This window comes from Grammomys surdaster, unplaced genomic scaffold (assembly GCF_004785775.1).
Source record: "Grammomys surdaster isolate TR1022 unplaced genomic scaffold, NIH_TR_1.0 805, whole genome shotgun sequence".
In the NCBI taxonomy this organism is placed as follows: Eukaryota; Metazoa; Chordata; class Mammalia; order Rodentia; family Muridae; genus Grammomys; species Grammomys surdaster.
This window is the reverse complement of record NW_021605224.1, coordinates 1-25602: the sequence shown is the minus strand read 5'-3', so window position 1 is coordinate 25602 and position 25602 is coordinate 1. Positions and strand designations below refer to the sequence as shown.

Sequence of the window (25602 nt, the reverse complement as noted above, 5' to 3'; positions counted from 1 at the left end):
TAGCAATGTACACATGGGGGGGGGTGCTCAGAAATGACAAGGTTCCCAGTCCAGCCATCAAAGGCATGTACAGGAACCCCGATTAATGGTGGCTCCCAGAGGAGCATGATGGTGTCTCTGTTCATGGGATCCCAACAGGGGAGAGAGTGCAGTCAATCTCTGAACAATTTAAGTTAGTATTGGGAATGTTGCTTTGGAGCCAGGTCAGAAAGAAAAACAGCAGCCTCACCCAGGGATGCCCATTGTAGGTCAAACTGGGGGCTGGTCCCTCATGAGAGGAATGGGTGGCAGCCCAACAACTCTCCAAGAAAGGTGTGGTACAATTTCCTTCAAATAGGGAGGAATAAACGAGTCACCCTGACTAGAGATGAGGGATGAATGACCTGTAATCTAAACAGGTCTGGGGCCGCAGAGGTATGGCCAGCCCAGACTGTGAGATGTCCGTGAACATCTGGGTGGGAGTCTCATTGGAAACAGTAAGACAGAGATTAGTCAGATGCATTGTGACATTCTTGGCTCCAGCATACTGCTCTGGAAGCCACTGGTACTGGCAAGTCGGTTGAGGCATCCCATATAAGTAGGTTTCCATCCTGGACAATGTTAGTATTCTGTCTAAACTCCACCCCCACAGTTATCTGGCAACAGCCAGGTAGGCCTGCCCACTATAAAAGGGGCCGCTTGCCCCCTCCTCTCTCTCTTACTCCCTTACTCTCTTGCCTGTAGCTTCTCTCTGTCCCCTCCCTCCTCCCCCCTTCCCTTCCCCCTCTCTCCATGTGGTCATGGCCAGCCTCTACTCCTTCACCTCTCTCCCTCTCTCTCTCTCTTCTCTCTCTGCCATTCCTCCCGTTTCTCTCCCCACCCTCTGCCCTGAATAAACCCCCTCCCCTCATGGAACCGGCTGGTCTAGTGTTGCCTGTCTAAGCTGTGCACCTAAAACTTTCAGACAAAGGTACCATCCCCCACAGAGATTCCAAGAGTCACATAGTGAGGGCACCTCCGGGTGAGCAAAAGACATAGAGTCCATTAAAAAGGAGGGATTCCTTGGTTATACTGGAAAAGTTCCATTACTTCCCACCATGGTACCCTTTATAAACATGTACTGGAAATGAGTTGTGGGGTCATAACCTACAGAAGGAGCATAATTGGGAACCGCCCAACATCCCGGGGCGGGTCACAGTGCCAATCAATCCAATTAGAGAAATCACCTGTATGAGCCATGAACGGCTGCCTTTAGGGTGGACTGAACTGGAAAAGGGTTCTCTCCCAACAGCGGGTTATCACTGTACATTACAGGGAGTCTGGAATCCCAACTCACAGGAAGTGGCATCAGTGAATTTCTCACCACTGCCCATAAAAGGGGAGCAGTATGTGTCTGTGAGTTGTTATAATGGCACACATGAGCAAGAATAGGGTATTGGGTCCTGTCTCTGCCTCTTCAGGGGACATTCTCTGGGCTTGATTTACAAGGGCCTTGAGGCTCCCCCAAGTCACTGGGAGTATAACTGGGGATGCCCTCTCTGCTGGAGTCATCTCTGTGTCCTCCCCTGTTGGTCCATGGTTGGCAGAAGTTCCTGGGAAAGTGGCAATGTCACCGTTTGGGAAGATCTGTTAAGGATTTTAAGGGCCATTTCATCACCTTAAAAGCTGTAAGACAAATCCCATCTATAAATGGGGTATTTGTGGGTGCAGAGGAGGAGGCAAGATGAATCCTATAGAGGATCCTCTCAGGAGGGCAAAAGAGAGCTCTGGTGGGGAGGCGTTTGGTGGGAAAACCAGCCCCCAGAGCTCTAGAGCAGGGTCAAATTTGTGAAGGTAGGCTTGGTAAACACTATGGTTGACTATATGGAGGGCCTCTCTAGCCTCTGGAGTGACTGTGATGACGTCTTCTGTAGCTGCCAGTGGCCAGAGTCAACCTGGTTCACCTGAAAGGGGGGCTGGGAATGAAAGAAGGGACGGAGGGTGAAAAGAGATGAAGCCAAGACAGAGTTCTCTGATCAAGGCGCAATGCTTTAATGTTCAGCTTTTCAATTTAAAGGGGAAGCCCCACCTCCACCACAGAACTCCTTCTTGCTCCAGTCTGTTCAGGTGAGGGGAGTCCATCATAAATTGCAGCTGGAGGTATCTCAAGGCAAGTTCAGCAGGCAGTCTATTCTTCTCAGCACCTGTAGCATACTGTGGGTTGCCAAGGTGGTTAACACCTGAGTCCTATTGTTTGGTCTGTTGTGGTAAGCAAGATCCTTCAGGCTGCTCAAGGCTGGGGGAAGGGCACAGTTTTCTGCCTTTTTAGGCCCCCCTTACAAGCTGAAAAAGTGGGTTTATTGCCCAGATGTGATAGGCAAGCTAGGTTGGATCCAGGCCACATTCCCCAGGAAGGTTTTCATGGATTCCAGAGTATGGGGACGTGAAGCTTTAGAGGTTTAATAATATCACCTGTAATGGTGTGACCTAGAAATAGGTCAGGTTCCTGTATTTGTATCATTTCTGCTGCTATGTACAACCCAGACTTCTGCAAGATGGCAGTGACAGTGGTCGATTTTCTTTGGAGAGGTTTAGATTCAGCATGACCCATAAGGATATCATCCATATAACGGAAGGCGAAGCTAACATCTATGACAAATTGCAGGGTTTCCTATACATATGCCTGGCAAATGTTAGGAATATTTTTCATTCCCTGAGGTAGCATCTTCTATAGTTTGCTGGAGCTGGAACATGGCCTTCTTGTTCTATTAATCCTTCATTGCCTAAGCTTGGGTGTACTGGAACTTGCTCTGGAGACTGACCTTGAACTCAGTGATCTGCATGGCAGTCTCCTGAGTGCTGGGATTAAAGGCTTGTGTACGGAGATCAGGACTCCTCGAGGAGTCACAGGAGCCTATGGCGCATCACTCTCCATCCCGATTCTTCCTCCACCAGCTTTACCTCTGCTTATGTTATTTAAATGCTGATCTCTCTGCCATCTTAGCTTGTTTCAACGTGGACACTCAGCTGCAATGCTTATGTCGAGATTCTCCCGTCTCATGTTTGTGTGAACAATGCTTACCATTTATGCTCTACCTTATTGATAAAAGCTGATCTCCCAATGGCTGGGCAGAAGACAGAATAAGGTGTGATACTGCCAGGCAGGGGAAGGAGAGAGAGGTGAAGAGATACAGTTTGAGCCGTGAGAAGGAAAGAGGAAGGAATTCTTGAGAGTTCAACTGGAAAATGGGAGGCCCTAAACGCAAGTATTATAGGAATTTTAGCTTGGAGGTACCCAGATTAGTTTAAGAGATTAAAATAGATCAAATGACTGCCTAGGTATTTAGGTAAAGACTTAAACAAATCTTTGTCTTTTTGTCCTTATTGTAAAACTAAGATAAAGTAAAAAGGCAGCTTTGTTAGTTTACTGTTTACAGTTATATTAGCTTTACATTTTACATTTGAATGCTGAGATTAAAGGTGTGTGCCACCAGCTGTTGTTTGGTAATACTTTTTTAGTCTATAATTTGTCTGTGGTTTAGATGAAGTAATTTCTATCATGCTATCTGCCAGTTCATTTGTTTTCTGCTCCATCACCAAAATATTTTTGAGCCTACTTAATTAGTATTTAAGATTTTTATTTGGTTATTGTAATGCTTAGCTCTGTAATTTCTACCATAAAATACTGACCACCCACCCACAGCTACAGAGAGTTATTCTCTTCCTAAAATTCAGACTAAATTACAACCTGCCAAGTGCCAGGAGAAACCAAGGAAGATTTTTTTTTTCTTTTTATATTTGCTTTCCATGTAGTGCCTTCAGAGGCCAGAAGAGGGCGTAAGATCCTGGAACTGTACTTACAGGCAATTGGTAGTCACTCACTGTGGGCCCCATGGGCCCCTTCTTCCTCTTTCTCCTCTCTCTCAGACCCCTGGATCAGATTGCAAGCCCAGCCTTCCTATCTCCTCTGCCCAGTCATTGGCTGTTAGCTTGTTATTAACCAATCAGAGAGCATGGGGGAGCATTCTTTACACAACACCAATACGACAGATGGTTCAATATTCATGACAATGTCCATGTCTGGACTGTAACCAGACACAGTGCACAAGACCCTTCTCCAATATCACCTGCTTTTAGTCCAATAAAAGGCTCCTTTTCTTATAAGAATAAACTATATATAATAAGAAAATATATTAAACAATTATGAAAACTCTCAGGTAAGAATTGTATGAATGATGTCCAGTCCATTTGTATTTGTCAACTTTGGAGGAAGCACTCTGCTGTCTGTCCTAACGATGAGTTTAGAGTTCAGTAATTAAATTGTTTTCTATAATAGCTTGCATTTATCAACCTAAAAAAAAATCTACTTGGATCTAAATATATCTTTAAATTAAAAAAAAAACTCCTAAACAACTTAAGCTTAATTGTGAGATTATAACTATCTAGTCTTTAGCCCCATCAGAGACTTGAGAAGGAATAAACAGTACCTGCGTGTGCAGGAACTGCAAGAAAACAGTTTCAAAAACTATAAACCCGGGCGGTTGTGGTGCACGCCTTTAATCCTAGCACTTGGGGGGCAGAGGCAGGAGGATTTCTGAGTTCGAGGTCATCCTGGTCTACAGAGTGAGTTTCAGGACAGCCAGGGCTACACAGAGAGACCCTGTCTTGAAAAAAACAAAAAAAAAAACAAAAAACAAAAAACAAAAAACCAACAACAATAAACTATAAAAATGACACAGAAAGCTGACTTCCTGAAGAGCTAAGTGAAAATTCTCTATAATGATGCAGGCTCATCTGTGGCCTTCTAGGCCAGTACGTGACAGATATTTTTGTGAAGTATGAATTATGAAGGACTTGTCTACCTTGTTCTGGCAAAGCTCAACAATTGACTACACTGTATCCAGTTGTCCAATTTGAAGAGCACTTTGTCTGCAGTTGAAACAAGGGCAGAATCTTGCCCAGTGGCTATCTTGACACTTTTGAAGCAAACCCCATAGGGAGGGTCTTCAATGCTCATCATCTTCTTTGAATGGGGATGTTTCAGGAGCTGACATAACTCACTGCCAGAAAAGACTTTTATTAAAAAAAATTTTTTCACCGGGCGCTGGTGGTGCATGCCTTTAATCCCAGCACTTGGGAGGCAAAGGCGGGCGGATTTCTGAGTTCGAGGCCAGCCTGGTCTACAGAGTGAGTTCCAGGACAGCCAGAGATACACAGAGAAACCCTGTCTCAAAAAACAAACAAACAAAAAAAATTTTTTCAATCCATATTCTGTGGATCTCTGAGGTTGTTGTTGTTGTTTTGGTTTAGGTTCTATACTGTAAATAAGAATTGTAACATATATACATGTATGTTGTAAGCAAATATAACCTTCTTTCATATCAGTGTACAAAGATCTATACCAATGTGCTGGGGACTGTCCAGCATTCAGGTCACTGAGGAAGACAGTGAGGGGGTATGGCGTTAGCAATTGGGAAAGCAGTGGATGATTTGTGGGGTCAAAAGTGCTGATATAACAACACTTGATTATCTGGGGCCAGCAAGAATGTATGGCAAGAAACCCTGAACTCTTAATTCTTAGAAGGCTGGCAAGAAAGAAAAGGGTAGAAAGTCACACACACACACACACACACTTTACTTGGCTAGCCTGACCACCAGTTTCATCAATTTCACAAGTACACATGCATACTAACATACATACATATATACCTACATATGCATGTATATATATTGTACATACATATATATATTGTACATACAAACAGACATATACATACATTTGGGTGGATGGAGCAGAGCTCCAATAGCCACACTTTATTTTTTTTATTCCAGCTTTTTAATGCTTTTTTTTTTTAGAGAAAAGTTCTTTATAAACTTACCTCATAGATAAAATGTTACACAAGAGGGGAGTTACCGGAGGACGTTGATAGTAATACGTTGATGCTGATAGTTTAGTTCAAGGCAACAGTCTCACATGGCCTTGTTTTACTCTGGTGCACACCTCCTTGCCTCATCCTTGGACCTGACCTAGAATGACTGTTTTCCCTTGATCACAAATCCGTCCCAAGCCAATTTCTCTTCTTAGTGCAATGACTGAAAGCTCGTTGTGTTCCTTACTATGCAGCCTCACCATTCTGTGAGGAGGGGGCACATGCTATTCTTGATTCTGATTTTATTACATCGTTCTGGCAAAACAACCAAAATTATCTCCTTAAGTTTTCTTCCTAAAATTATATGAATTAAATCAAGAACTCTAGAACGTTACTAATTCATCTAAATAGCATTAATTCATGAAAATTCATCTTCGTCGGGCAGTGGTGGTGCATGCCTTTAATCCCAGCACTTGGGATGCAAAGGCAGGAGGATTTCTGAGTTCAAGAGTTCGAGGCCAGCCTGGTCTACAGAGTGAGTTCCAGGACAGCCAGGGCTACACAGAGAAACCCTGTCTTGAAAAACCAAACCAAAAAAAAAAGAAAAGAAAAGAAAATTCATCTTCATGTTGATCTGCAGGAAATTTTCTCAATAGGGTGGGCTAGCACCCAGGAAGCAAGAACACCAAGCTGTAGGCAGTGAGTGTCTCCCAGTGTCCACTCACACCAAGCCACATAAACAAGGTGCATCGCAGTGGCAAACATGAGAAAGTACACCAGTAGTAAGAAGCAAGTCTGGGAGCAATGCCTCACCAGAGCACACCCATCAAAGCTGACCGAGATGGAGGGCCTCCTCCAGGAAGCTCACTTACCCACTGCAGTTCTTCCTGCATGGCTAGTAGTACCCCTCTAGTTTAAGAATAGACTCAAAAATCTACCCTTAAGACTATCATTCCAGTCAGGCTGTGGTGGTGCAAGCCTTTAATCCCAGCACTTGGGAGGCAGAGACAGGTGGATTTCTGAGTTCGAGGCCAGCCTGGTCTACAGAGTGAGTTCCAGGACAGCCAGAGATACACAGAGAAACCCTGTCTCAAAAAACAAACAAACAAAAAAAATTTTTTCAATCCATATTCAGATTTGTCCAATCCAGGACAGTCTGAGGGTGGACCAAGTAGGATGCTGAAAGAAATGTCTTAGCATCTTAGCATCCTCCAGGATGAATTCTGTCAGGGATGATTCACTTCACTGATGTCCAGTCCTTTACTTCTGTAAACATGTTAACTTTAAGAGGTAATACACATTTTACATGAGCATGTATGGAATATGAAATGAGCACAAATCAGCTAAATATGATTCTCTGCTCCTTGTATGAACAGGTGAAAGGCATTTGTATATGTTACTTTGGACTGCATTGCTATCTTAGTTTGTGTTTTATTGCTGTGAAGAGACACCATGACCAAGACAATGCCTATAAAAAAAATATTTATTTGGGGCTGGCTTACAGTTTCAGAGATTCAGTGTGTTATTATCGTAGCAAGAAGTATGGCAGCCTGTGGGAAGACATGCTACTGGAGAAGACGCTAAGAGTTCTACATCGTGATCTGCAGGCAACAGAAGGGCACATGTCATCTGGGCAGAGCCTAAGCACAGGAGAATTCTAAGCTCAGTACTCAGTGCTCTACTTCCTCCAACAAAGCCACACCTACTCCAACATGGCCACACCTTCAAATAGTATTACTCCCTGGGCCAAGCATATTCAAACCACCACAGTAATCTACCTCTGGGAGTCTTTGTTACCCCATTCTGTTTATTAAGCATCTCTTTGAAGGTACACTTAGATCTCTCTACAACTGTTTGTCCTACAGGATTGTGTGGTACCTGTAATCTGTTATTTATAATGAAGTGCAAAAAAAAAAGAGCTTCATTTTTCTAGAGACATGTGAGGAGCATTGTCAGTTTTAATCTTAACAAGTATTCCCATGGCTACCATAACTTCCAATAAATATGCAAATCAGAACTTGCCCACTGAGTCAGCTTTTCAGAACTTAAAGCATTTGCCTACTGAAATCCCGAATGTGTCTATGGAATGTCACACATATTTTAATTTTCCAACCTTTGTGAAATGAACCACATCCATTTCCCAAATTTAATTTCTTTGGGTAACCTTTGGGTTAATGGAATTTGACTATATAAAGAACAAGAAGGACATTTTATTATAATTTCCTTAGCCTGTTACCAAGTGATAGAAAAATCACCTTTTAAACCTTTGTTATGAACATGGCATTTCTTATGAAATTCTGAAGCTTCTAGAACATTTCCTATCAATAGCTGGTCAATTCATTATTACCTTGTATTAGAGGGCCTGGTGGACCTGTATGGGATCTGATATGTGTTATATACAACTGATGGTTTCTATTTCTGATCCATTATTGTAGTTGAATAAACAGTGAAATTAATTTTGAATAATCCTGAATAAGTTCTACATGTGAAACAACTCTTCCTGCATGTTGAGAGTCAGTAGCTATATTAAGAAATTCAGGAAAATCTAACAATACCCTGAGAATGGTATACAACTCTGATTTTTGAACCGAGGCATATTTGTGCTTTGAATGACTTTGCTTATTTTTTTCTCACTTGTCAGAAAAATTCCAAATTATGTGCAATTAGTATAAAATGGAAGTGCTTCAGGAATTGGCGTTCTTTTTACTATAGCGGGGATAATTTGTCTTTTGTATAAACTGAAGTCACTTGCTTTTAGGATATTTGCTGTTAATTTCTCCCAGGTAGATGCTGCAACTTCTTTACCAATCCACTGATTACCCGTGAGTATATCAATTCAGCATTAGCATGAGGAACTGCGATTTCTGTTGGCTCTGCTGCCTACAATTCTTCCTTTTATAATTAATTCGGGTATTTGATATCTTTCAGATATTAAATTGAATAGAAAATTAGAAATCTGATAACTTTTCAATGTTTTCAATTTTTTATTTTGTATACTAAGAAGATCCATTCTAAAATACTATATTCCTTTTGCATCATGAGTACAGTAAGATAAAGATTTTATGGCAAAATAACCAAAATATAATCCCCTGGTAAGTCTTCAGCCTCTGGGTTTGGGGGGAGGTGCTTTCTTTTTTCTTTTTTCTTTTTTCTTTTTTTTTTTTTTTTGGTTTTTTGAGACAGGGTTTCTCTGTGTAGCCCTGGCTGTTCTGGAACTCACTCTGTAGACCAGGCTGGCCTCGAACTCAGAAATCCGCCTGCCTCTGCCTCCCAAGTGCTGAGATTAAAGGCTTGTGCCACCACCGCCCGGCGTGGGGGGGGGGAGCTTTTAACAATCAGCAGAGTGGAGCCCACTGACTGGAGAACAAACCTAGAGATTCCCTGCACTGTGGACTCTCTGGTGTTTGACCAGATGTGATCTCTGACTGAAGCCCTCACAGCAGATGCTGCAGATGTAGGGTCTCTCCCCAGTGTGGACCCTCTGGTGTCTTTTGAAGAATGAGGCCTGACTGAAACCTTTCCCACACTGCTGACAGGTGTAGGGTTTCTCTTCCTAGTGGACCCTCTGGTGAGCAGCAAGCCCTGTACGCTGGCTGAATTCCTTCCCACACTCCTCACACTTGAACGGCTTCTCTCCGGTGTGAATTCTCTGATGAATTTGGACACTGGATCTCTGGCTGAAGGCTTTCCCACACGTTTCACATCTGTTGGGCTTCTCCCCCCGTGTGCACTCTCTGGTGAGTGTGAAGCTGTAAGCTCCGACTGAAGCACTTCCCACAGACATCGCAGGGAAATGCCGTCTCGCCTGTATTGACCCGCTGGTGGCTTCGGAAGTTCGAGACCGAGCTGAAGCCCTTCCCACACTCTTCACATTTATATGGCTTCTCTCCTGTGTGGATTCTTTTGTGGGTCTGGAGGCGCGACCACCTCAAGAAGCCCTTCCTCCACACCTCACACTTGTAAGGTTTCTCCTCAGTGTGCACCCAGCAGTGGATGGTGAGATACGTGCTGCAGTTGAAGCCCTTCACACGGTGGTCACACCGGAAGGGCTTCTCCCCGGTGTGCACACTCTTATGAGCCTGAAGACCCGAGCCTTGACTGAAGCCCTTCCCACACATGTCGCAGTGAAACGGCTTCTCGCCTGTATGAACCCTGCTGGTGGCTGTGAAGTCTGAATCTGAATCTGAACCACTTCCCACACATGTGGCATTTGTACGGTTTCTCTCCAGTGTGGACTCTCTGGTGGGTGTATAGATTTGAGCTAAACCTGAACTATTTGCCACAGTCTCCACACTTATAGGGCTTCTCTCCTGTGTGAATTCTCTGGTGGGCATGGAGGATTGACCACTGTGTAAAGGCCTTCCCACAGCTGTCACACTGGTATGGTTTCTTCCCCCGTGTGCACTCTCCGGTGAGTCTGAAGAGCTGAGCTCTGACGGAAAGCCTTGCCACACTCCTGACGACACCGGTAGCGCTTAGTTCCTGGATGAACACTTTGTTGAATGGGGACACTGGAGATGTGCTTGGAGACCTCGTGTGTTCTATGTTTGAGGGACTTTTTTTCTACAAGGACCTGCTGATGGAGTTCATGGTTGGGTCTGTCAGTGAAGGCTTCTTGGCCCTCGCTGTACTGGTAGGCCTTCCTATCTGTGCGAACATGATGTCAGGTGCCAGGTGACACAGGAAAAATGGCTTTACCACAGTCACTGCTGCCGTGGGCTTTGTCTCCTTTATGCAGTGTATTGTTATCTTGGGGAAATGCAATTCATTCTGTCAACGCCTGGAGCCAAGAGCCATGGCTTGGTTTTCACTGGAGTCTGAAGACAGTGTTTCTGATAGTTCTGTCTCTTGATAAGATGTTTTTTACTCCGAGAACTCTGAACTCTCTCAGACAGAAATTTCTGACTTTCAGTAATGCTGGAATGGTCATTTGTGAGACCCTCAAGATAGCCATTGTCCTTGGAGGCCCCGAGAGGCTCTTCTGCTCCCCTGTGGCAGGAGAAATGGGAAACCTTTCCTTGAGTGTTGATGACATCTTCTGGAGCTCTGGCCGGTTTGCTGGCATCATGGCTTGTCATGTGCCAACAGGGAAGCTCCCCCAGTGAAAGGCACCTTATTCCTGTTGTATGAAGTGTCTCCATCTTGTTTGAAACTTGGCCTCCTGAAAGATAGAAGGTGTAATGTTTGAATATGTTTGGCCCATGGGAAGTGGCACTATTAGGAGGTATGGCCTTGTTGGAAAGGTGTGCCCTTGCTGGAGGAAGTGTGTCACTGTGTAGGCGGGCTTTGAGGGCTCCTTGAGCCAAGCTCTGCCCACTGTGAGAGAGACCTCCTCCTGGTTGCCTGCCAAGGATGGTCTCCTTCTGAATGCCTTTGGATCAAAATGTAGAATGAGCTCCCAGCTCCCATGTCTGCCTGCAAGCTGCCATGTTTCCCGTCATGATGACATTGGACTGAACCTCTGGAACTGTAAGCCAGCCCCAACTAAATGTTGTTCTTATAAGAGTTGCCTTGGTCATGGTGTCTGTTCACAGTGGTAAAACCCTAACTAAGACACACCTTCTGCTTAGGGCTAGAAATACCCCTACATAAATGGAGTAACGCCCTATGAAATGTGTGGACCCCCCTACCATCCTCACAAAGCTCAGAGCTGACCTTTTAGCTGCAACCTCTAATCATGACGTTAAGTCACTCCAGGTACTCCAAAGCGTCCAAACCTGTATAAGCGTGGAGACGCTTACACACCTACCCCCACCCCACCTGTCAGCCTTCATTGGTTCCAGCCTGGAGATCTGATCCTGATCAAGAAACATCAAAAAGAGAGTTTGGGATTGTGCTGGAGGGTATCACACTGTGATCCTGAGCACCACAGCAGCTAGGATGGTGAATGGGACCTGAGCTTGGATTCATTATTCTCATTGAAATTTGCCCTTTGAAAGCACCAGAACCCAGAACAGCTATGGCTCATCAGCCAGCACCCAGGAGACCCAAACCAGGGACATACAGGCCAAGACTTGGTTATGAAGGTTATCAGATACCAGGCAGGGCAATTATTGACTTCTCTCAGTCTGAATATTACAAGTCCTCTACACTAATCACCCACCCAAAACAAGGGTTGAACTCTCCGGTACAGGTTGTTGGCCCCAAGACATTAAGGAAAATATTATACTCAAATCCTCTTCCTCCTTACGGAGACTGGAAAGTGGGACTCATTTGGGCATCCAGACCTTACCTATGGGAATCTGACTCAGGGACAGAATTTTCTATCCAGAAGCTGGAAAAACCTAAGACCCTTTTCCCTATTGGCCCCCTAGTTAAAGGGTTGAAAACTGGACCCAGGATACTTACGCTCTCTGGTCTTGCTACTGCACTTTCTGATGGTCAGGGCAAAGACCCACCCTTTGAGATTTCTAAATCACCTTTGCTTCGTGAGACTTAGCTGGTAGACACTGTACAGTCCACTTTTAATCAACGAAACAAGGCCAAATATGACTAAAGATTGTTGCTTTTTTTTCTGGACCCACAACTCCCTTGGAACGCGAGGGTGGTACTTACACATTTCCACCGGCCTCACGCTAGTTAAAATAGCTTGGACCGTTCTCATTCTGGGAAATGTAGTCCCAGAAAAAGCACCAGTGCTTTGAGCTCCCGCTGAGGCATTCTGGGAATTGTAGTTCTGGAGCCATTAACAGCCGAGTTTGCTTCAGCTCCAGAAGGCTAGGCTGCTTGGCTGTGCTTCCACTGAGGTGAGAGCTTGGAGCATCCCGCAGGCCTTCTGTGCGCTGTACCCCGGTGTGTCCTTTCAGGGACGAGTCTGCATTCCTGGGAGAAGCGGGGCAGCGGTGGCGGCGGCCGGTCCTCTCTAACTAGGCTCTGTCTGAGGCCATACTGCCCGGATTCCTGGACCCTTCCCAGTGCTGTGGAGCCCCGGGAGAGTCTAGCTTCCCACGGGAATCTGTCAGAGGACCTGTGATGACAGATGGCCAGTGTCCTGAAGCCTTAAGTAGCAACTCTGGCTCTTATGTGATTTTTTTTCATTTATTTATTTAAGAGGGGAGGGGCGTGGCACAGCTTATGTATGGAGGTCAGAAGACAACTTGTGGGAGTCAGGTCTCTCCTTGCACCATGTGGTATTCTTCAGGGACTCAAACTCATCCCATCAGGCTCACCTCTACCCGCTAAGCTATCTTGCAGGGCCAAACTCCCCTTTGCTTTGAAAGGGCTTGGATTCCTATTGAACATTATCTTCATGAATGTGGGAAAAGAGACTGGAGGCTCTTACAGATCAATAATGCTTGCTAATAATTAAGCCTTTGAGAGCAGGACATAGAGGGATAATTTCACTCCACATATGGAAACAATAATAGGTAAGATAGCTGTCACAACTGACAGACCCTTGTGATAGTGGTGCTCAGTCACAACGAGCATTCATCAGAGCTCAGGGCTTTTAAGCATTTGCTTTTCTGGGAAACCCATCACCACAGGCAGCTTTGTGAAGCTAAGAGTGCCCAGCACCCCTGAAGCTGCCGGAAATAAAGAACGTGGTGAGTGAGTCTGGTAACCTGAAGGCTCACACCACGGATTAGCAGGAAGTAGGGAGAAAAGCCTGGTCAGCGCCCACAGCCCTTGGGGCTGATGGAGAAGCTGAGGAAGCCTTGTGGCCCGACTGTCCTAGCAATGTTCTCACGAAGCCCTTCCTCCCCCAGCTTGCTTCCCAGAGCCCTGCCTTGTCTCAAAGAGAAGAGAACAATGACCAAGTTACAGGTAAGTCGGCTTGCTTCCACCATTCCCCACAGAGCTAGGGACTGGAAACAGGGCCCCTGCATGCTGGGCAAGCGCTCGTTCTGCAGCCGAGCCTCTCTGAACTGCGTGGAGTAAGAGGGGGAGTTGCTGAGAAGAAAGGTCTGGAAGGAGGAGGGATAAGAGAGGACAGTGGGGACACGTGCTCAAAGTGCACTGCACACGGGAAAATGTAAAAGGATGAATAAAATATATTGAATTAGAGAAAGTGGGCTGGAGAGGTGGCTCAGTAGTGAAGGGCACTGGCTCAGTTTGTTCCCGGGGAGTAGATGCTTATTTTGCTAACAACAGTGGTGATGTTCCTAGCACCCACACCTGATAGCTTACAACCGTCTGTAACTCTAACTCCAGGGGATCTAGCGCCCTCTTCTGGTCTCCCAGGGCACCTGCACACGTGTACACAGACACAGAGCATGGACATAGATTTTAAAAAAATTAAATTCACTTACATTTTAAAAGTGACATCATTTTCCACAGTTTGCCTAATTTTATTTTACAATTAAGTGTGAGTTCTCCATACTCATGTTTATGATTTTTTTTTTCATTTAAAACTTGCATTATTGTAAGCAGCACACATGCATGGTCTCTGTATTAGGTCCTGCCTTCAGGGTCCAGCCCGGCTTGAGTTCCCGTCCTGACTTCCTTCAGTAATGAACAGGAATATAGAGGTGAAAGCCTAATAAACTCTTTCTCTCCAACCTATCTTTTTGTTCATGGTGACTTGTCCCAGCAATAGAAACCCTAAGACAACAGGCTCGGTGTAAACAGATGCTCAGGTCCTAGTGAATCAGGAATGAAACTGAGGTGTCATGTGTTTGCCATCACAGGAGGAAGTGACATTCAGGGATGTGGCTGTGGTCTTTAGTAAGGAGGAACTGAGGTTGCTGGACGCTGCCCAGTTGAAGCTGTACCACGATGTGATGCTGGAGAACTTCAGGAACCTCCTGGCTGTGGGTGAGGATGATCCCCTGTGTCCCTGGCAATGTCAGAAGCTCACATCCCGTGTCTGTTGCACTCCACTGCTTTCCTTTTACGTTTATTTAGTTTGTTCTTTTTTAATGTATATTTGAATGTGTTGTCTGTCTGTATGTCTGTGCACCACATTCATGAGTAGTGTTTACAGAAGCATGAGGAGGGCACTAGAGATCCTGGAACTAGCATAACAGATGGTTTTGAGCCAGCATATGGGTGCTGCAAACCCAATCTGGGTCCTCTGGAAGAGCAGCCAGTGCTTTGAATCAGTGAACTGTCTCCTCAACCTCCAGTTTATTTTTTTTTAAAACACATACATGCTGTGCTTTAAATAAAAGTTTTAAACATTCTTTTCGGAGTGTGAGTATACGTGTGTGTGTGTGTGTGTGTGTGTGTTAATCAATGCCATGACCATAGCAACTCTTATAAAGGAAAGCATTTAATTGAACATGTTTGCTGTTCCTGCGGTTTAGTCTGTTATTATCGTGGTGGGGAGCATAGCAGCATCCAGGCCAGCATGGAAGCAGAGAGTTGTTCATTCAGATCTGCAGGAAGCAGGAAGAAAGAGACACTCGGCCTGGCATGAGTATTTGAAATGCCAAAGATCACCCACTCTGATAGTTCCTCTACCTCCAGTTCCCTGTCAAGCTACTCCCTATGGATCAAGCATTGAAACACATGAGTGTGTACAGGCCATACCTATTCAAACCACCAGACCCCACTCCCTGGCCCCATAGGCTCAAAGCCATAGCAGAATGCAAAGTGCATTCAGTCTAACCACAAAAGTCTCCATATCACAGTCCAAATCCCATTTAAAAGACCGGAGTTCAATGTCTCCTCTGAGACTCATGCAATCTCTTAACTGTAACCCTCTATAAAATCAAAATCAAAAAACAGATCACATGATCCAGCATACAGTGGCACAGACTATACCATTCTACAGGGGAGGAGAGGGAGCTTAGTGAGGAAATACTGAACAAAACAGAACAGAAACCGTGAGAGCAAACTCCAAACTCTGCAGCTCCATGGCTGATGTCACAGCGCCCTGCAGCTCCCCAACTCCTTTCAGCTCCGTTGACTGGAACACACTCCTTTCCCTTGGGCTGGTCCCACTCCCTGTCAGCAGCTTTGCTGGACAGGTGTCCCAATCCTCTGCACCTCTAACCGCTTGGGGTCTCCAAGGCAATCCAGTCTTCACCTTCCCAGCCTCACACAGTGCAGGGACAGCCCTCCCACACGCCTGCCCTCCGAGGCTTTCCTTAGCTGCAGGGAGTTTCCACAACCTCTTTCCTGTGTCCTTGACTCAGACAGGTAAGTACAGCCACCAAACACCCCAATACTGACTGCTTCTGCTCTTGTGTAGGGCGCTTCCTACCCTCCAACTCCGAAGAGTTCCATTGTATCCCTCCCTGCCTCAGACCACTGGCCTCCCTTTTGCTCAGTAAAATCAAGTTGTTTTCTGTCAGGGTATACCTATGTAGCCTAGGCTTGCCCAGATATTTGGGATCCTTCCGCCTCAGCTTCTGAAGCACTAGGGCGACAGGCTTCATCCCCTGTGCCTGGCTGGACCTTGGTTTTCCTGGGTTCTCAGACGCCAGCTCTGACGATCTCCATCTATTTTCCTGATCCGTTCTCTGTCCCAGCTGCCCCTTCTCTCTGCCCAGAATACTCTTCCCTGTTGGAGCATTGTGACCCGCTGCCCCCCCCATGTGTGTGTGAGCATGCGTGCATGTGTGTGTGTACATGCGCGTATGTGTGTGCACATGCATGTTCGTGTGTGTGGTGTGTGTGTGTGTGTGCTCAGCAGTCCTCACAGGCCCCGCTCTGAGGCTCTGTTTTACATGTGTCTTCTGCTCACTCTTCATATGCTGTACTTGCCTCTGCTGGTGTCTGAGCACCCTCAGATGTGTTCCCACTGATACTTTTAGTTGTAGTGACACACACCAAAATCCCAAGTGTCTGCAGGCTGTGAGTCAGGGCTCCGTGAAGCTGTGCCCCTTCTGCAGCTGCATCCACATCCATCCCTGTAAAGACTTCTGTTTCCCTCACAAGAGCATACCTCTCCTGGCCTGTGATTCCATTCCTCTGCTTCTTTTTCCCACTGACACTAACCATTCCCGGTGTGTCAAGCACACCCCTGAGTTGCGTCTGGGAACACGGGATATTCTTCTTCGCTCGTTTCTGTTTTCAGCTTCAGAAGTTGTCCATCTCACCTTTGTCATTTCTCGTCCTGGTAATTTTTTTCCTCTGGTCATCTTCTAGTTTCTTTGGGGGTCCTGTCAGATACTGTTGTGATTTTGTTATTCCTTCGGGACCTATGTTGCCTTCAGTAGGCAGATGAGATTGACCTCTCTTTTTTTTTTTCCCTTTCCCCCGCTTCTTTGTGAGCCTGGTGATCTTAGATTGTAGAGCAGGTATTTGACAGAAACCTACTCATCCCTGCCCCTGCATTTCTGCACCCCCAAGCCATTCCCTCATCAGCAGTGTGTTTTGAGTCTTGCCGTCTTTAATGCTTTCTGTCTCTTCTCGTAGTTTCTAAGCAAACTTGTGTTGAAGTTCTTCCGATCCCCTCCTACAAGTGTGTGCTCTCAGTGATGTCCTTGAGCTGGACATCAGCTGCAGGGCCTGTCTGAGGACCACTGTAGCAGGAGGTAGTAAAATAGAGGTGTCCAACTGGCTCCCGGCTTAGCCACCATGTTCCCGCACTAAGTACACCGGCTGGCAGTTCTAGACTTGGCCCCTAGGCCAACCCCACTGCCGCCACGGCGCTAGGCTTAGCCCCATGCAATAACCGCCATCCAAATAGTTAGATATCACAATACCCAGTAACCCAGTAAAATCAAAACTCTTAATGCTTACAGTTAACCAATCAGATTTATATGTCAACAAGTACTCAAACCCCAAGATGCCCACACAGTAATTTCAAAGCCAACTGAATAATGGTAAGATGCCAACACAGAATAGACAATTCTTCCCAGTTATCCTGACCTTTTCATATCATCTCTGTGTATGGCTAATTAAAGCCATTTTGGTTTTACGTCTGCTTCCATATTCTCTCTCTCTCTCTCTCTCCAATCATAGATTGGACAGGTAAATTCCTGCCACACCCACCACACGTCTCAGCATTGGTTTAGTGCTTTCTTTCTATTCTGTTTCCACAGCTACATACAGGCCCTGCAAGGCGGGTGTTCAGCAGAGGCTGACGAAGACCTTGAGCCTACACTGGAGCCGTCCCTCCTGGGCTCAGGGCAGATGCTCCACCATGCTCAAACGAGGCTTGCTCTTGAGTGCACACACACCTCGTTGTAGCTCATTGTTTCCCAGAGCTCTCCGACATCCATTCTTGATGCTGCTCTCTAGTTAATGTTTCCAGAGAGAAATGAGGATACGTGCCTCCAGTGTCCCCATCCTTACTGATACCACCTTTGGTTCTGTATTTTTTCAGGAAGCCAGAGTTCAAACAAGAGAGAGACTCTTCATGTGACAGGAGTAAGGTGCCTTTCCCTGGGGAGGCGTCCATGCTGTCAAATGACAAGCCATGATGTCAACAAACTGGCCAGAACTGTAGAAGGCATAACAAGGCAATCCCACTTCCTAGAGCAATGCCACCGGAGAGCAGGACAGTCTCCCTGGGCCTCTGAAAAGGATGGCTCTCTTGAGAGTCTCACAAGCAACCATTCCAGTATTACTGAAAATCAAGAATTTCCGTCTGAGAGAGCTCCGAGTTCTTCAAGTAAAACACATCTTAGGGAGAGACGTGACCATGGGAAACACTGTCCTCAGACTCTGGTGAAAACTAAGTCTCAGCTGTTGGCTCTGGGTGTTGACATTCTGAGTTTCATTTCCCATCAAGATAACAATGTATTGCGTAAAAGAGGCAAAGTCCACCGCAGCGGTGACTGTGATGAAGTCATTGATCCTGTGTCCTCCCTCACCCAGTCTCCTATTTACACGGAACAGAAGGCCTACCAGTGCAGCAAGGGCCAAGAAGCCTTCACTGACTGCTCCAGTCAGGAGAGTCATCAGCAGGCCCTCTTAAGAAACAAGTCCCCTGTACATAGTACACACAAGGATACCAGTCATAGCTCCAGTGTCACCATTCAACAAAGTGTTCATCCAAGAAGAAAGCGCTACTCATGTCGCCAGTGTGGCAAGGCTTTCCATCAAAGGTCAGCTCTTCAGACTCACCAGACTGTGCACACTAGGGAGAAGCCCTACCAGTGCGACAGCTGTGGGAAGGGCTATAGCCGCCGTTCATATCTCAACGTCCACCGCCGAGTTCACACAGGAGAGAAACTTTACAAGTGCGAGGTGTGTGGGAAAGGCTTCACAAAGTGGGACCACCTCCAGATACACGGGAGAATTCACACGGGAGAGAAGCCCTATAAGTGTGGAGACTGTGGCAAACGCTTCAGCTGCAGCTGGAACCTTCACACCCACCAGAGAGTCCACACTGAGGAGAAACCATACAAGTGTGACGAGTGTGGAAAATGCTTCAGTTTGAGCTTCAACCTCCACAGCCATCAGCGGGTCCACACAGGAGAGAAGCCATATAAATGTGAAGAGTGTGGGAAGGATTTCAGTTCAGCCTCAAGCTTCCAAAGACACCAGCGGGTCCATACAGGGGAGAAGCCGTTTGTCTGCAGTGTCTGTGGAAAGGGCTTCAGTCAGAGCTCGAATTTTCAGGCCCACAAGAGAGTTCACACCAGGGAAAAACCATACAAATGTAATGTGTGTGGGAAGTGTTTTACCTGGAGCCTTCACAATCACCAGAGGGTCCACACAGGAGAGAAACCATATATGTGTGTGGAGTGTGGGAAAGGCTTCAGTCACGCTTCAAGTCTGCAGACTCATCAGAGTGTCCACACAGGCAAGAAACCATTCAAATGCAAGGTGTGCCAGAAGCGATTCAGTCAGTCCTCAATCCTCCAGGACCACGAGAGGGTGCACACTGGGGAGAAGCCTTACAAATGTGACACGTGTGGAAAAGCCTTCAGCCAGAGGTCTGGTCTCCTAGTCCATAGGAGAATTCACACTGGAGAGAAGCCATTCAAGTGTGAAAAGTGTGGGAAGGAATTCAGATGGAACTCAGGGCTTAGTTCCCACCTGAGGCTCCACACAGGAGAGAAATCTACACGTGTCAGCAGTGTGAGAAGGACTTCACACAGGCCTCACACTTCCACACACATCTGAAAATCCACACCAGGGAGAGAACCTAAATCTGCAACATGAGGTGTAAGGGCTTCAGTCAGAGATCACATCTAATCTACCCCCAGGGGGTCCACACTGCAGCAGGCGGCTACACTGCAGGGAACCCCTAGGTTTGTTCTGCAGTCAGGTGGGCTCTATGCTGCTGGTTGTTAAAGGCTCACCAAACCCAGAGGTTTCAGGAGATACTTTATTTTGGTATTTTGCCCTCAACTCATTCTCCTATCCAGCTCATTATGAAAAAGGAAGATAGTGGTTGAGAATGGACCTTCTTAGCGCACACATAAAAACACTAGAGGCATATGTAGCGAAGGATTCTGATTTAATTATAAAAGGAAGAATTGTCAATTGTCAGGAATAAAACCAACAGAAAATCATAGTGATTCAAACTAATGCTGAGATTGTTTCATTATGGGTAACCAATAAAAATTAGCCAAGAGCTTGTATCAACTATATGGGAGAAATTATCAATAAACATCCTAAAAGCAAGTGACATCAGTTTCTACAAAGGTCTAATTCGATTCTCCCCCATATAATAAAAAGAACAGTTCCTGAAATGCTTACATTTTATACTAATGCACATAAGATGGGAATGGCTGGTTAGAACATACACTTCAGTTCAAAAATCAGAGCTGTACGCCATTCTCATGGTATTAGATTTTCCTGAAACTCTGATTATAGTTACTGACTTCAAGTATACAGAAAGAGTTGTTTTGCATATAGAAACTGATGAACTTATTCAAGATGATTCAAAGTTAACTTCACTGTTTTATTAAACTACAACAATTGATCAGAAATAGAAATCATACATTGTATAGAACACATATCAGACCCCATATGTGTGTATCTGACCCTCTAGTACAAGGTCATGATGAAATTAATCAGCTATCCATAAGAAATGTACTAGACGCTTCAAAATTCAGTAAGAAAGATCATGTCAACAGCAAGAGTTTAAAAAGTGTTTTTTTTTTTCTGTCATTTGGCAACAAAGCAAGGAAATTACAAGAAATTGTCTCGCTTGTTCTTTGTATAATTAAACTCTATTACCTGTAGGAAGTAACTAAAAACGTACCCAAAGAAATGACATTTGGCAAATGGATATGTTTCACTTGGAGAGTTTGGAAAATTAAAATATGTGTTCCATAAAAGAGTCACACACTCAGGGTTTCAGCAGGTACATGCTTTAAGTTCTAAACAGCTGATTCTGCAATTGCACTTTTTTTTTTTGGAACTTATGGCAATTATGGGAATACCTGTAGAGATTGAAACTGACAATGTTCCGTCATATGTCTCTAGTAACGTGAAGGAAATTCTTGCATATTATAATATAAAACATATTGCAGGTGCTACACAATCCTGTAGGTCAAGCAATTGTAGAGAGATCTAATCACACTTTCACAGAGATGCTTAACAAACAGAAGGAGTAACAAAGACTCCCAGAGATAGATTACATAAAGCTCTATTAACTTTAAACTTTTTAAATGCTAATTTACAAAAAAACAGCGACTGAGAGACATTGGATGATAGAAAGACATGCTGGGTGGAGTCATCTTGTTTATATTAAGGATGCCCTAAATTCAGAATGGAAGACAGGAAAAATCAGGGAAGAGGTTTTGTATTTGTTTCAATGGGAGAGAACAAACTGGATTCCATCCAAATTTATGAAAATCAGAATTGACAAGAGAGACCCTCGAAGATATTGCTGCAGACATAAAGGAGTCAAGAGGACCAACAACAGGAAACACACATTCCTAATCTTTTTGCAAGGGACCAGCTCTTAGACTGGCTGAGACATGAAAACGTCTCTAGCCAGAACTTGAGATATCTTGTTGGCTACTAAATCTTCAGGACTCATCATGCCAACATTTCATATGGTATGGATGAAAATGTATTACAGTTTGGTTATTGTGGTGGTTTGAATATGTTTGGCCCTGATAGACCTGTGTGTTTGAATGCTCGGATCGTAGGGAATGGAGCTATTAGAATTAGCTGTGTTGGAGGCAATGTGTCACTGTGGGAGGTCTCCTATGCTCAGGCTCCACCCAGAGCAGAAGAGAGCTTCCTTCTGACTGTCTGTCTGTCTGCCTGCCTGCCTGCCTGCCTGTCTATGAATGACAGTGACCTTCTACTGCCTGCAGATCAAGATGTAGAATTCATAGCTCCTTCTCCAGAACATGTCTGCCTGCAGGCTGCCATGCTTACGGTCATGATGATAATGGACTGAACTTCTGAAAATGTTAGACAGCCCCAACTAAGTGTGTTCTTTATATGAGTTGTCTTAGTCATGATGTCTCTTCATAGCAGTAAAACCCAAATTAAAAGAGAGGATGGTACCAGGTGACCATGCTTTTGTTTAGAGGACTATGGGCTTTGGGAATTTGGAAAGCAGTGGAATGTTTTAAGTGGGCTTTGATGGGCCTGACAAGCATTGGAGATAGTGGTGCCAATGGTTATTTGAACTGTGTGCTCCTGACTTAAGATGTTTCTTGGAAGAAAAATTTTAGTATGTGGTCTAGAGACAGTCCTTGTGGTATTTTGATGAAGAATGTGTCTTTTTTTTTTTTTACACTTTTATGAAGAGTCTGCCTTAGGAAATCTAAAAACAACGTAGTTTAGACTTTATCATGTGGTTGACTCATATGAGCAGGTTTCTGATCAAGTGTGTCAAGCTTGGAAAGGAAAAATACAAAATGTATGTTCAAATAATAAAGAGGCACCCGGAAGTGGAGTGGAGCTGAAACCTGTGTTCAAAGATATTAAATGGAATTAAAGGAGTGGTGACCTCGGGGTAAGATCCCACCTAGCTAAATTTATTGCATATGCATTTTCAGTTGAACAAGATTTAGTTATATCATGTTAGGTGTTATTATTATTACCTGGTTATTGTTTTCATTTGAACTTTTAGTCTGGAATGAACTATAATCCATAAGTGGAGAGCACACTTGTGATCTAGAGGTTGAGGCTGGAAGGCACGCACTTTTGATCTGGATCTTTAGACATAGTGGCCATGAAAAACTTAGGTCAAGGCATGGGGGTATATACTGTTAACCCCAGCACACAGAGGCAAGCAGATAAAGAACAGATCAAGAGTTCAAGACCAACCAGGTGCAAAGCAAGTTCCAGGTAAAGAAAAACTTTAGTCCAAGCATGGTTGTACACACTTCCAGAAGTCAGGAGACCGAGGCATGCAGATCTCAGAGTTCATAGTAAATCTACAGAACAAGTTCCAGGAAAGCCATAATTAGGCAGTAATGGAAATCCTCAAAAATTGGTTAAAATGTCATAGAAGAAGGAGGCCATGTTCCAGCCCCATCAAGCAGCAGAACATAGCAGCTTTGGCTACGTGGCTCTGGCTTTGTAGTCAAGAATAGGAGGGACTACTGGGACAACTGATGCTGGTTAGCTGGAGCTAAGAAATTAGGGATGATTAAAAAGAGACACTAGCATCATTGAGGTGAAATCTAGGAAGTGTTTTCTGAGAGCACAAAGAAGATGTGCTCCAGAGACAGACATCCTGCTGGCAGTCAGACTTGGTAATGTGTAAGAATCACCCAAGTGGTACTGGATTTGAAGGCACGAAGGGGTCATGGAGAACAGCCAAGACTCTGCACTGTGAGAGGCCAGGAAAGGCCATTTGTGAAGGTGCAGCCTCGGTGGCAGTTGAAGGCCCAGGACTGAAGGGGTCGTGCAGAGAAGTCAAGGTTTGGCACCATGAAGGGATCCTGTGAGAGGTTTATGATGAAAGTGCAACCTAGTTTCAGGTGAAGACCCCAGTGTCTAGGAGATGCCAGGACCATGGATGACCAACAAGAGCAAGAGCAGTGGGTGGACTTTGAGATCTCCTCTTATTCTCAGTGCATCTCAGAGCTTCTTCCTAGCTGCTTGTGGGTGACAGTACCCTTCTTCTGCCTGGAGATCAAGATGTGGAACTCTCAACTCCTTCTCCAGCACCATTGTTGAGTTCTGGGAATCACCACACAAACTACTCAAACCCCGATCTCAGCCAAACAGGGATGGTTTATTAAATGCGCACCCCAAGACTGATCAATCTGAGATGCAGTCTAGACTTGGGAGCTAAGCTGAGTTGATAAATATTTCTTAGGGTCAGTTTTTATAGGCAAAAGCTTATGTGTAGGCACAGGAAGACATACCAAGGTGGTTATCTGTGACTCAAGCTGTTTTGACTAGCTAGACAGAACAGTTTTAACTGACCTTTATTCAGATTGGTCCTACATAGAGCTTATGTTTATAGAATTTCTTAAAATTAACAAGCTTGTGAGCATATCAGGGTATGGTGCTCAGTTTGACCCTGCTCTGAGTCAAGCTATTCTTCTATGTCAGCAACAATATGAAATGACTGGCAGGCATTGAACAAAATGGCCGAAGCTATACTAGGGAAGCAGACTTCAATATTATGTTGACCTGCATGCTGACATCACTCTGCCATGATGATAACGGAGTGAACTTCTGATGCTGTAAGGCTTCCCCAATTAAGTATTCACTTTGTAAGTGTTGCCTTGGTCATGGTGTCTTGTTTCAGCAATAAAACCAAAACCAAGACAGCTAAACAGTCCAAACTAACCTATAAAAGAGACAGATGCCTTTTACCTGCTCATACAAAAAGCAGAGAATCATATATAGCTGATCTGTGCACACTGCACATTTCATAAATATTTTAATGCAAAAATGTATGTTACCTCTAAAAGTTCACGTTTACAGAACAAAAGGACCAGACACCAGTGAAGTTGCAGTGTCCCTCACAGGATTCAACCTATGGGATGCTGAGAAGGATGCTGAGTCAGAGACATATTTATTACAGCATACTACTTAGTCCAACCTCAGACTGCCTTAATAGCAGTTTTATCAAAACTTGCTTCCAGGACAGCTTCAAAGAAAGCTGCTGATCCCTGATACTTCCAGTTCATCCAACCTCTCATACTATTTGGGTCAGGACTTTGTTTAAGCCTGCACTTGCACAACGCATAGACACTGGACAGCAAATGTTACAGATACCTTTTTAAAGACCGGCCAATATCTGTTGTGTTAATTATTTAAAATCGGCCTCTGGTCAGTTGACTATCTAAGCTGCAGCGGCTCTGCCTAGCTCAGCTGCCATGTTTCTCCGCCGGAGGACACGTGGGCTCTGCAGCTAGAACTGGCCAGCCAGAAACACCAGCCCTGCCACCCATGAGATGCCAGCATGGGAGATGGCTCTGCCAATCTTCCATGCTGTCTACACAAGGCTGGGCATTGCCCAGACCATCCCACCATCTACGCGGGCCCAGTAATAAAATGAGACTAATGCTTAAAGATTAATCAAAGGCTTTAAAAGTTTGGTAATGCTCAATAACAATATGCCCATATGAAGAGGGTTGTTTCCCAATTAGCTAACCTAAGTAAAAGTTGTTACCCATGACTGCTCGCCATACCTGCGTGGCTCTCCATTGCTCCTACATCTCTGCTCCCTCTTGCTCCTCCTCTTCCTTTTTCCTCTTCCTCTCCTAACTCCTCCCACCTTAGCTCCTCCTACAAATATCCCAATTGTCTTGAGCACCCAAAAAAGAAAACAGATATCCCAGACAGCAGGAAGCAGTATTAAGAGAACGGCACCCCATTTCCCAAAATGTGGGTTGGGTGGTTTTTGGTCGTTCATTGGGCGATGACCGTTTTTAAAAGGGGATTGGTTACAAGTTATTCATGGTCTTGGTCAGGGAGGAAACAATGTCTAGGAGATTAGATTAAGAAATTTATCTCTTGCCGGGCGGTGGTGGCGCACGCCTTTAATCCCAGCACT

At 45.0% G+C, this 25602-nt stretch overlaps 1 protein-coding gene and 1 pseudogene across 1 annotated transcript; one reads left to right on the top strand and one right to left on the bottom strand.

The window, feature by feature from the left end:
• LOC114633972 overlaps window positions 1–14343 on the bottom strand; it is a 32745-nt pseudogene extending 18402 nt beyond the window's left edge.
• A 161-nt stretch (window positions 14344–14504) lies between these two features.
• Window positions 14505–20263, top strand: LOC114633969 (zinc finger protein 235-like). The gene is made up of 2 exons (XM_028782588.1): window positions 14505–14582; window positions 18046–20263. The coding sequence occupies exons 1-2, from the start codon at window positions 14549–14551 to the stop codon at window positions 19791–19793; spliced, it is 1782 nt and encodes a 593-aa protein (XP_028638421.1). The 5' UTR covers window positions 14505–14548; the 3' UTR covers window positions 19794–20263.
• The last annotated feature ends 5339 nt before the right edge of the window (window positions 20264–25602 follow it).